This window comes from Eurypyga helias, unplaced genomic scaffold, assembly GCF_000690775.1.
Source record: "Eurypyga helias isolate BGI_N326 unplaced genomic scaffold, ASM69077v1 scaffold13015, whole genome shotgun sequence".
NCBI classification, from domain to species: domain Eukaryota; kingdom Metazoa; phylum Chordata; class Aves; order Eurypygiformes; family Eurypygidae; genus Eurypyga; species Eurypyga helias.
The window spans coordinates 39338-52069 of NW_010249680.1; the positions used below are offsets into that span (position 1 = coordinate 39338).

General features: G+C 44.0%; 1 protein-coding gene across 1 annotated transcript in view; it reads left to right on the forward strand.

Annotated features, from left to right (window-relative positions):
• ZNF804A (zinc finger protein 804A) overlaps positions 1–12726 on the forward strand; it is a gene marked incomplete at its 3' end in the record, with an annotated part of 37005 nt that extends 24279 nt beyond the window's left edge. The window contains exons 3-4 of the mRNA XM_010151456.1: positions 7139–7269; positions 9837–12726. Coding sequence (XP_010149758.1) covers positions 7139–7269; positions 9837–12726 — 3021 coding nt within the window. The remainder of the gene's footprint in view (positions 1–7138; positions 7270–9836) is intronic.
• Positions 12727–12732: the final 6 nt, after the last annotated feature.

Genomic DNA, 12732 nt, shown 5'->3' on the forward strand with positions numbered 1-12732 from the left:
CGAGTCCCTCCCCCCTTGGCATGGTCAGGGACTCCTTCGCTTTCGCTCCAGTCTGGGATGATACTTGGCGACAGTGCTGGAAAAAGAGCACAGTTTCACTTCAGCTGAACCCACCTATTCGGCAATATTGTGGGCACCACGGAATTGCTGTTTTAAAATCCTGTGTGGATCTATGTCTCTGGGTTTTAAATTTCTTCTAATAATAAAAGACCATCAGGAGGGTATGGCTGCAGTTCGTGGTAGAAATAGAAGAGGGAAAGAATTATTCAAAAACTGAACGTTGCTGAGAAAGGGGGGAGGTGAGATAACTCGCTGCGTAAGAGACATTTTTAAAATAGTGGCTGGAACGAGCCGCTGGCTTCCTGCTCCCCAGCACAAGATCATCGAGTAAGATGATCTCGAGGGCTTTCTTCAGCCTCGTCTTGAATTTCTCCGGGGCTGGAGATGCCACAGTCCCACTGGGGAATGTGTTCTGGTGCCACGCCACCCTCGCAGGGAAGCTCGCCCTGCCACTGGCAAGAAGTGACTCCATCTGCTGTGTAACTCCCCATCGAGCAGTTGTGGGCTGCTGTTAAATTTCTCCCCTGTTCCCCTTCTGTCACAGGAATACATGCTAGCAATGACTCCATGCTGGCAGCATGGAGAAAAAAAATACTGTCTATTAATTCTTTCTTTAGCTTACTTAATCTGAGTGGTTGACTTACTGATTTCATTGAGAAATCTTGACATTTCTCCTTTTTGTGGAAATAACGTGCCTTGTTTAGCATCTGCTAGAGAAGGCCTGTAGCACTAACAGGGTATATTCTTTTTGTATTATAGTATTTTTTTCTTGGAGCTTTAATTTTTTCTATAATGTTCACAAAGGGAGACTTTGGGGTTTTTTTAAATAATATGAAAGATACGGTCATGGAAAGCATGTAGAATTGCAGACCAGAGCACAGATGAAGAGATGCTGCCCTGTCGTGCTGTATAAAGTGAAGGGGTCTCCAGCTGCAGAACAGTAAAATAGATATGCCTGCACAAACCACCAGAGACAGAAGCAAAATATGTGAATTTTACGTCTTGGTAAGCGATGTTTTGTGCTTTAAGTGGCACGTTTCATTCCCCATTTGAGTGTTTCCAGGTGTAACAGGAGCTCTGATCTATTCAGTTGTTATTGATCATTGATTAAGCTCAGTCCTGTCTGTGGAAAAAACACTGATGTGATTTGGTGTGACAAGTGTTCATCTAATGAGTACGTTGTCGCTCTGTTTGTCATACCATAATTCACTAAAGAAGCAGCAGACCATCTCAGTTAACAGGGACTGTATCAGCAGCAGTCATGTAGTACTCAGAGAAATGGGAATAGCTTCCAGAATAATCACTGGGAGCTAAGGAATACTCATATTTCATCCCTTTATTAACCAGTAATCAAATTTAAAAACAAACCAAAACAAACCCTCCACAACCCAAACTGAATGCAAACCAAAAAAAGACCTTTATTAACAATTTAAAACATTTCATATCATACATGGACTTAGAGGAAAGAAATATTTAATTTGTTTTAAATAAATTGCAGTGCTACTTTCGTGCCACCTCCACAGCAGCACTGAACTACCGACCCATGCTCCCCGTGTTTGGGAAATCACATTTCTGAAGGGCAGGAGGGAGCTGCAGTGGAGTTCCAGCTCCTTTCGGGGGGAAATGGAGTATAAGCAGCCTAGGAGCTGGCGTAGCTCGTGCTGGATTTACGCCGCACGCGTAGGGCTGAATATCCCATGTCCTCATGGTCTCAGCGTGACACTGCCATCCCTGGGAAGGTGGAGCTAGGAGCAGATGCTGGCTTTGCTTTCCCAGTCTGGCAGGTTTTTCCCCAAAACCGGCACCGATGGCCGTGGCTGCGGCGTTGCCGTCTCCTCATCCTCCTCCTGACGTCGGCACTGTAACTCTTCATCGGTTGCTGCATTTAGCATCACCTCCCTTTACAGTTTCGAAGCCCTTGCGCTGCTTAAGGAGCAGCTCTGTTTCCTGCGTGTGCGCGGTGGGGTTCTCTTCATGTAACGCAAAGCTATGGGGGTGAATTATGCGCAAAAAAAAGGTCTACGACAGAAATTTCAAGGCGTAACCCAAGCACTTGGTATTTTTGTGCTTATAGAAAGGGCTGCAGCAACCTGTTTATGCTTTTTGGGCTGCAGCTTAGAGTATTTAACAGTTAGAGAGCAAGAAAACAAGTTTTTTCGTTGGATGAGTTACTTGTAAAAGCTAACAATAGCGTAAATTCATGGCTGCTGGGAATACGGTCATTCTTCCTGATAAAATTAAGAGACAATGAAGAAGCAAAATTTGATGTCATGGCTGTTAAATTCTGTAATTTTATACTTCCATTGATCAGAAAATGAATTTATGGTCGACGTGCTTTCAGCACTGTAAGAGTCCGCATAATTTAATTGTTAATCTAAGGTCAAAAGCAAATTAGCATGATAATATCTGAACTGCACTGCCCTGAAATCTCCTGATAGGCATCGTTCTGACTCCTGCTATTACAAAAACTGTTCCCATTGGTTCTTGACCCTATAAAGTTGTTCCTAGACTAGGGAGGTAAGCTTTGCATGGGTAGTTTATGGGAGCCTCTCTGAATAAGCTGTTGTTACATGATGCCTTTGTGCTGCGGGGGATGGCTTTTTTGGTGGGGGATATTAATGCTACAGAGAGAGCATGTATCGGTCCTGATGCTTGCAATGGTTTCCCTTTTGATTTCATAAACTTAGTTAAAAGCTTCAATGCTTTTCTTCACAGTCATTTCTGATAATATTAAATCATAGGTTTCAGAGTATGAAGTTACTTGAGGCTGCGGGTTTCGGGGAAAGGGATGTCCCTCATTTTATCACCTGGCATCATAGTATTCAGGTACATTGTGTTTCACTACTCAGCCTTTACGTGCTTTAGTTGCCCTGGACGTATTTATTAATGGCTGTCCTATGTTTTTAAGACCTGTTAGTTTGAAGTTCTGTTGTTACAAGATCTTAAATCTTATTTTTGTTTGTTTGTTTGTTTAAACCAAACACTAATCACTTTGCAAGGTGGCAGAAGGCTTGTGATAGTGTTGTAAGAAGTGCACTTAATGCCATGAGGCATCTTTGCTTTTGAGAGACTTTGATCCACGGAGGGCTACAGGCACCCGACTCCTAGAGCAGGATCTGGGTTTGTGGTTTCTGTATTAGAAAATGCTATAAAATTCTGTTCCTATAAAATTAGGGAAGTCAGCATGAGTGTTTTGAAAAGTTGCATGCTGAAATTAACTGTCTTATATGGTAAATGAGGAAATAGAGACACAGGTGAAGTAACCAGAAATGGGGTCCTGTTGGAAGTCCACTTAGGATTTCATTGATATTTTTGATGGGTATCTTCCATGGCAAGCCTGGGGACACCTGAGCTGCTGCCTCGGAGTGAAGTGCAGCCACACCTGAGCTTGGACCACATGTGGTCTTCTCATGCATGGTTTCATCCCTGCGTAGGTACACAGGAGCTGGTGAAGTCTTCCTTTCCATCTGGACCGGCAAAGCTCAGCTCAGCATGCTGCAATGGGTGGGCAGTAAGATTTCCGTCTGAGTTTGTTAGAAATAGGTGGAATATTTCTGTTTCAGGCCTGGTGTTACAGTTAGATTTGATAAAATAATCCAGCGTCTGACCGAGTGAAATCAGCCCAGTTGCTGGATCCCGTTGCAGGGCTGGAGAATTGGGTTCAGGTCTCCCATGGCTCCAGGCTGGGGGAAATCATTTGCTAAATGACAATGCTCCGCACATTCGAAGTGGGAGCGCAGTGTCTATGGAGAATGATGAAGGCATTTAGCTCTCGTGGAGCAATGTCATTTAATTATTCATTGTGAACTGTTTGTTGAACTCCGCTTGCCAGGACTTCGATGCTTTGAGCTGGTTCCTAAGCAGCGCAGCATACAGGAGGGAACCGTATTTAAATACTGTATGACTGCCTGCTAATTATTTGCTTACTGATCCATGGAAGAAACAAATATAACGGCCATCAAACTGACCGTTGAAGTTAGCGTTGGTGAATGGCTCTGCCACGTGGAAAGATGGAAAAATGCTCAGAAAAGGATGCTTTTTAGGAATAAGGGCACACTTTTGTATTCGTCTCTCCCATTAACTTTCAACAAGTTTTGTGGGGCCTCGTGATACTCAGAATGCATGGACTAAGGGCATTTTGTGTATAATTGTGTAATATCTCATTTGCATAATGCAAGCAAAACAAGCAAAATACAAATACAGGGCTGTAGATGAATTTTTGATGTAAAGGAGGTAGTATTTTTGGAAACTGACTGGTCAAGCCTCAAACTAGCTCGCAGCAGATGGGTCATTTGTGGTTTACAACTGAGAAAAGTTCCACTCACACACGTGTATTTACTGAATAAAGTCCTTGGGAGTTACCTAGGTTAACTAGTTACCTAGTTAACTAGTTACCCTTAGAGATCATTAAAGCTCTCCTGAAAAAGACTGAGACTCCAGTTGTAAGAAAAAAAACCCCCAAGAATCAGGCTGTATAACTAGTTCATATGAAGAACAGTTTTCCATACAGGAAAGGGGCGATGTATTGGACAGGAGGTCTGGCAGAAGGGGAGCTCTGGCACGAGTAGTTCACCAGAAGAGAAGAGCAGACAGGCCAACGCAACGGCTGTGCATCCCAGACTTCCGGCAGACTTCCCTTGCCTTGCATAGGGAGAGCAATTTAATTACTTAAAATTTATGAACGGTTCTTCTGTACGAGAACTGGTATGTGCCACACAGATAACGACTTCTCGGGCCGACGAAAGGCTTAGATCAATAGAATGATGTTTGCTTGGCAATGGCAGGCGTGAAACACATCTCCAGTGCCTCCAAGATCACATAGATCAACAGCATTGTCCCTGTTCACGGTGAGCATGACCCCCTGAAACGTGGAGCCCTGTTAATGTTGGCAAAAAAAATGGAGTCCTGCTAACTTTCAGCAGTAAAAGAAAAGGGGTCAAAATCTGTTAGAATCAAATCACTAATTATAATCATCCCAGTTAAGTGCTGCTGCTGGAGGGTTGTTACGGGTTCGTACACACCTCAGCTTCCCCTTTTTAACCTTGTGAAAATGCACCCTTTTATCTCTCTTCTCTTGCTTTGTCTCATACTTCTTTCCTTACGCATTGGAGGGGGAAAAAAACCCTGAAGAATTATTGAGCTCTACAAAATGGAATGACATCCTGTCTTTAAATGCCAGGGACTGGAGGATGGGGCGGGGAAGGAGCAAACACTTCTCTGGTGTTCTGAGTACTCAGAAGTCACCTATGAAATGAAATACTTCAGGTTTCATGAGTGGGTGGTGGGAACCAGGGTCAGTATCATAAAATCTTTAGGAAAGCGTGAATGCACAGGGGTAAGAAATGTTCTATAAAGATACTTCACATTTCAAGCCTTTTTTTCTTGGAAAAAGGTTGCCATAAATCCAGTTTTGAGTGAATATATAACCTTATACTGTATTAGCACAATAAAAAAATCCCTGATAACTCTATCTATGAAATAAAAAGGATAGAAGTAGTGTTTACCTTTCATATTATTTCTGTCTCTATCAAAGATGTCTCCAAAGGGATATCCAGTTATTAGAAAAATAATCCAAAAAACTGAAAAGACAGCAGTGCTCATTTTTCTGCCAGGGGTGTGTTTGCTTTCTCGGCATGTTTCTGCGTACGTGGTTCTTGGCGTTAAATGGACCGCCGGGGTAGTGTTAGCATCGCCCAAAATGGCAGAGACACACTCAGTACATAAGTGAATGATGTTAGGTGTGGGATATTTTTGTGTGAATAGGAAAAAAAGATCACAAAAGGGGCATAATGAAAAAATGAGAAGGAGTAGAGCAGCTTACTGAGTTCTGCAAACTCCATTACATGTGTATCCAACATGTGCCTACCGGTGATATGGAAAAACCCCGGCTCTCAATACCCCTCGAACAATTTGAAATTAGAATTATCATGTTTACAAATCCACATGGCCCCGGTTCATGGCCATACTGATACGGAAAAACCCCAGCTCTCAACACCCCTCGAACAATTTGAAATTAGAGTGATCGCATTTACAAGTCCACATGGCCCCGGTTCATGGCCATAAGCCCTAGGACACTAAAACTGTGGCAGGTTACTGGATTCTTCCTAAGATTATGATCTCATAAAATGATGTCATTAGATTGGGAGCCATACTGGGGACACATTGAGCAACCAAGCGATACCCCGATGGGGACTTATTTACTGATGTGAATGATTTGGAAAAATCTCTGCATATCATCCTGTGATATAAAGAAAATGAAATCCCCTTTTTGTCTGGAGAACCAGAGCTGTGTATTTACATTTCCCTCCAAAAAACCAGGCTGGAGATGACATGGAATGAGATAATTCAACCTCGGTATCTGCTCAACTCCTGCATCAGACACCAGCAAGAGCAGGAAAGGGAATCCTCAGAGGGAAGATCTTCCCATTTCAAAATACAAGACTTCGGACCGTGACATCGCCTGGGGATGGCTGCTGGGGCAGGACCCTTTAACATCTTTAGTAATGACCTGGATGTCAGGACAGGGCACTCCCAGGAACCTTGCAGATGATACCACGCTGATAACGTGGAAGGGCAGGGGCAGAGGGGCCTTGGTAGGCTGGAAAAAAGGGGCTGACGGGGACCTCCCGTGGTTCTGTGGTGACCAATGCTATGCCCCGCAGCTTGGGCAGAAAAACCCAATATTTAATAACATCTAGGGGAGTCAACAGGCTACGCAGCAGCTTTATGGAAAAATACTTGTGTTGGTCTCATTATTTTTTACTACTATCTCAAAGAGGGGGGAAGGTTTTTGGGAAGTGAGTCATGAGCAAAATTCTGGATGGAGGTTGCCTGATCCTGCTGAGACTATTTTGCCTTAATCACAAAGTAACATAAGATTTTCTAGGTTATCTCTAACCACGCTGACCTGTCTCTCTCATCTTGGTGTATTTTGGTTATTCACTTGAAATTTTTACATTTATTCACTGGGTCGCTTTGGTTAGAGTCAGAAATAATTCGTGCCACGAGCGTTTACCAGAAAGTAGCTGTCACTGTAAACTTTTATCGTCCCTGGGTTTTTTGTGTGCATTCCTTGCAGAGACTGAAGGAACTGAAGCAGAGGGAGTTCGCTCGTAACGTAGCATCTAAGTCACGGAAAGATGAAAGGAAACAGGAGAAAGCCCTTCAACGTCTGCACAAGCTCGCTGAGCTGAGGAAGGAGACAACGTGGTAAGTGCATAGCTGCTGAAACGTGAAAAATACGTGAAGATAACCCCTCCACTGTTTGCTGGTGCGGTGGGACACGGGGCTGCTGGAGTCCCTCCCCTGGAGCCCCACACGCGTGTTTTTATGGCGTTTTTGAAGTATGTTTATAGCGACTTGATTCACGCTGTGTGCAGAAATGAATGCCTAACGTTGGTTTTCAGCGGAGCTAAAATGTCGTGTGTTTTTAGTTTTAAAAAAGATGTGTTCCCTATCTGTTTGATAGAACCAGGCACATTGGTTGAAAGCTGAATGAACTAGGTCACGCGTTTGCAGGCTGACACTACTTCATTGACGAGGTGAGGAATGCAGTCTGTCTTTCTAGGGTGTAACACATCTCTGCGATGTGGTTTTCAAACTGTTCGCCTGGGAAACCATCCAGAAATCTTGTTTTTGATTTCAGTAACTGGATTTTTTTTTATATTAAGCAGGTAAGCGTGCCTTTTTCCCAGCTTATCAGTGTGTTTGCCTCCCTTTGCAAAAGTGACTCCCTGCCAGTGATACGCTTCGGTTTGCATCTAGACATACTGTTGAAATTAATACGGAGTTTGCTCGTTACGACTGAATTCTCACTTAAATGTGACACACTTGTGACACTGACAAGCCACTGAAAATGGCTGTAAGAGCTTTTCACAGTGGAATCTCAGGAAGCAAAAACGCGAAAATATAGATGCTGAAACGGAAATGTGTTTTTTTTAACCCAGCTTTCATCTCACCAGATGAACTAACAGAGAAGTCCAACCGAGCTGTAGCTCTAGTTCAGTAACAGCCTCTTTCTCCGCAGTCTGGACGGTGGGCAGCGTGCTGAAACAAAGTCTGTCTAAGCAGGTGGTTGGGACATGAATGTTGTGAGGTCTGACATGAGAAACGGGACACCTAATTTTAGGGTTTTTATCTTTTTATGCTAACTCATGTAGAGACTCTTTCACCAAATTTAGTACTTGAGGATATTAGATGTTATTCCCCCTAGGCATACTTCAGAATCTGAATTTAGCATGTTTCGGGAGAAAGAGGAACTTACTGTTTCCCTTTTTCCATGCTGGTGAAGCACAGATTTTGCGGGGTTTTGTTGTTTGTGTTTTCTGGCTTTTTAAAAATATCCTTCTTCTGGTTCCTGAAGGCAAATCAATCTCTGAGGTACTTGAGGATATTAGATGTTATTCCCCCTAGGCATACTTCAGAATCTGAATTTAGCATGTTTCGGGAGAAAGAGGAACTTACTGTTTCCCTTTTTCCATGCTGGTGAAGCACAGATTTTGCGGGGTTTTGTTGTTTGTGTTTTCTGGCTTTTTAAAAATATCCTTCTTCTGGTTCCTGAAGGCAAATCAATCTCTGAGCTTTATTTCTCTATATGAGCATGGCAGTTTACTACCACTTTGCATCCTTAGGGCTATGTTATAGACAGACACACAGGATATTTTAAACTGTTATTTTCGAAGTGGGTTTTGTAGAAGTCACCATTTTATTCTGTCGAATAAAGGGTTATTGTGGGGTTTTTAATATACGTTTTAAATTTATGAAGAACTGGACAAGGCAGAAATTCCCATGAGGGATTTCTTTCTCATAAAACCTCTACCTTAATTTCTAGACCCAGCAGATTAAGTTCATCATTCTTCATCTCGGCACTTCTTGGGGTCCTAAACGACAACTTGCAGGTTTTCCCAGTGATCCATCATCTAGTATTGCTCTGCAGTGTAACATAGAAGAATTTGGTTAAAACAAAACGAAACAAAAATGTTTGAATGTAGGTCCATTACTCTTAGTGCCGAGAAGTTCCTGGGGATCCTGGAAAATTGGCAGCCTAAACAGTTTTTGCTCTCTTCTTTGCTTCCTATTAAGTCAAATAGAACAGATGGGAAGAGGACGTGAAATGAAGAACAGAAGTAGACAGTGATAAATTTTTTCTCAAGAGGGATGAATCACTTACTGCGCTACTGTCAGCTGAAACACCAATTTTATTTTTCCCCAATATTATTTTTCCATGAAGGAAATTGCTGAGATTGCTACAGTTTAGTCTGTGAACACAAATAGGATGGGAGCTGCAGGGTGATTGCCCCGGGGCAGAGCAGCAGCCACTGGGATGTTGACTAAAAGGGAAGTGGTCTGTGAGGCAAGCTCGGGTTTAATACATTTTGTGGCACAAAGGGATGTAAAACCTCTGCTGTTTGCAATAATAGTGTTGTAACCCTGATGGTCTACTGGGAGGAGAAGCAAGATTTCTAGAGAAATATACAGTCTCTTATTAGGCCAGCTGGTATGCCTGGGAGAAGTGAACTGCCTTGTAGGAATATTAGCCCTTCAGCAGATAACTTCACATGAAGGAACTCTGGGCACAATATTTACTCTCTCTTTTTTCTTTTTTTTTTTTAACTAGTCAACTGATCTTCTTATAAAATACGGCAATTTTCATTTTCTAAATCTACGTACCTGCAGATTCTTCCTCTTTCCTTAAAAACATCTCTGAAATACTAATGTGCCACCATATTTCTGTGTGCAGTTCTCTGAAAGGTACTGAGTTTTGCTTTCCTTCCTAGCGCTCCCGGAAGTGGCCCTATGTTCAAATCCACTACCGTGACTGTGCGAGATCATGGCAACGATATCCCCCCAAGTGCTGCCGTAGATTCTGCCGACAGACAAGATGTCAGCTGTACGTTAATGCCAGATGCGCAGAATTGTCAAGATGTTGCTTCTGTTATTTCTTCCTCTCCTGGAAATGCATGTAGTAATAAGTCCGACCCTAACAAATTTGGAGATCAGGTTCAAGGAGCCCAAGGACATAGAGTTGGGTTCTCTTTCGCTTTTCCTAAGAAAGCAGCGGTCAAACTGGAGTCTTCAGCTGCCGTTTTCTATGAATATAATGATGAAACATCTATGGAGCACGGACTCAGCAGAAGAAGTAGGTTTGTTCCAGGAGGATGTAACCTTCAGTCTCCCTCAGCGGCAGAAATAGTCCTTAGCCCCGAGGAGAAACATAACTGTTTTCACCCACTGGTGGAAAAATGCATAGACGCAGCAGAAGCTTCTGAAGCTCTCGAGTTGAAAGAGCTGGCCAGTGAAGAAAGCAGGGTGCTAGAGAGTCCGGTATTAACTCCTGCTGTGTCCCACTCAAAGCAACTGGTCTCCTCGGACATGGATGGCTATGGTGTTGATCCAACTGCAGCAGGCTTACCGGACCCAACATTGCCCAGGGTTGCAGATGGTGCTCAGGTCCTGCCCCTGGACTGCAGTGGTGACGAGCTGCAGGCAACCAGCGCTCTCGCACAGGGGGTTGGGGAGGATTGTTTATCTCTGCAGGATGTTGCGGAGGAAAATCAGAAAGACAGGAGCAGTGATTCATCCACAACTGAAACCGAAATAAAAAAGCTGGGGGTAGATGCATTAGTTCCATCACCGTCTGAAGAAGGTAGTTGTGGAGCCCCACAAAGCAAACCGGACATGCGCAAGAGACCTTGTGAACCCTTTGTTCCTGTTCTGAGCAAACATGGATCAAATATTCTTCAGTGGCCATCGGAAATGTTAATCTACACAAGTACTGACCCATCGATTTCTTATAGCTGTAACCCTTTATATTTTGATTTCAAGTTATCAAGAGCAAGTGACAGCCAAGAAAAGCCCAAGCATCAGCCAAAAATACTTCATTTGCACCATAAAACAGAATCCAACCATAGCTTAGTCTCAGATTTTACAAATAAACCTATTTCAGAGTGTGGTGATTATGAAACAGAAATGAACAAGAATGTGTGCAGCTATACCGTACCCCTTATAAGAGATGATTCCCTCACAAGAAATTCTGATCTTGCAAAAAATCAAAATAAAGTGTCCTTGGATGAGTCATTCGGGATTAGAAAAATAGAAAAGTATTACATTTCTAACAATCACTTGCGACAAAACACTGTGATAGCTGAGAAATATAACAAAGTCTGGATCAAAGAAAGCCATGAAAAATGGCTTCACAGAAGTAAAAAACGGAAAAGGAGAAGAAAATTATGTCACTGTCATCATCATCATCACGTGGTGGAAATGGACATGTCCTCGCTGACTGAAAAAGAAATCAGTTACAGAGATGAAACTAAATATCAGCACCTCCAGAATAACCCAGAGAAGTGCAGACACGATGCGGGGAATATCTGGCTAGCTACGGGTGCGATACAACAGTCGCATCAAAAACTTTGCGTGGAAAATGGTCACAGGAGAGTCATGTCTGTGCCAGATCATCTACACGGGGACAGAGGCTGGTGTGACGTCTGGAGTGCAAAAACCAGCGTCCTACGCCATGGTTGTAAACGACTGCACAGGAAGAGCAAAGGAAGCTCCCGGAGACAGGCAAAGCGGCTGGCGTCGAGTTCCAGGAGGCACAGCTTAAGGTACTCTAAAACATGTTGTAGCTGGAAAGTCCGGAGGTCAAGCTGTAGCCCAGAGCATAAGTGTTTAGGACACTGCAGCGAGGAGAAGAGTCCGAGTCAAAACCAATCCATAAAGAGAGGTTACAGTGTTCTGACAGAGGAACCTGAAAAATCCCGCCGGAAGCGGAGACAGCATACCTATTCCTCTTCGTCAGATGAAAGCTCATACGGGCAGACCTCTTCAGCAGAGGAATGTCTGAGGCAAGCAAGTCCGCATCACAAGGCAAAAGGGAAACGCAGGAGAAGGAAAACCAGAATCCCTCGTGGGTTTGTTGACAGGAATGCGAGAAGTGAGACCTCCAGACTTTCCAAAGAAAATTCTGCAAGTTCTACGTTAAGTATTTTGGGGGACTTCTTGACTGAAGACAATCTAGAGGAAGCTCATGTGGATCCCACGGTGGATAATGGGAAAGATACGGCTGAAACGATGCAGCTGGAGGAGGAAGGCAAGTCATCGCTAGAAACTGATAGTGCACACGTGCCGGAAAGCGACCAACTGGCAGCGTGCAGAGTGATGGAGGGTGCTCCGAGCACGCTTTCTGACACGGGTTCTGCCGCCTCTGTGCTTGAGAACAGCGCTCCGGCAGCTGACGGCATGCAGGGCGTTCCGCAGCAGGAAAAGAAACAACAAAACGTCAGCGGTCACGAAAATCCACCTCGTTGCAAAGCTCCCCCCGCCAGCAGACATTTGGGACGAGCTTCCCCTAAATCCTATCTTTGCCATTACGAGTTGGCCGAGTCTCTGCCGCAGGAGAAAATAAATGAGGCGGCGGGTGAGTGGGTGCAGTGTAACCCTGGCGTGTTTAGCAGCCCACCACCCTTGCCGTTCAAAGAAGCACACATGAACAGTCATACCTTTGTAACGACTGAGCAGTTAATAGCCCCCTTCCCCCTGCCCGATCAGGCGTTGCTATTCCCCCCAGATAACCACGACAAATTCAAAGATCTCCCATCCGAGGCGTATCCGCAGATCGCGCCACAGAACATGCTGAACAAAGTGAAGTTCGCCTTCCCTCCCCCGGCCATC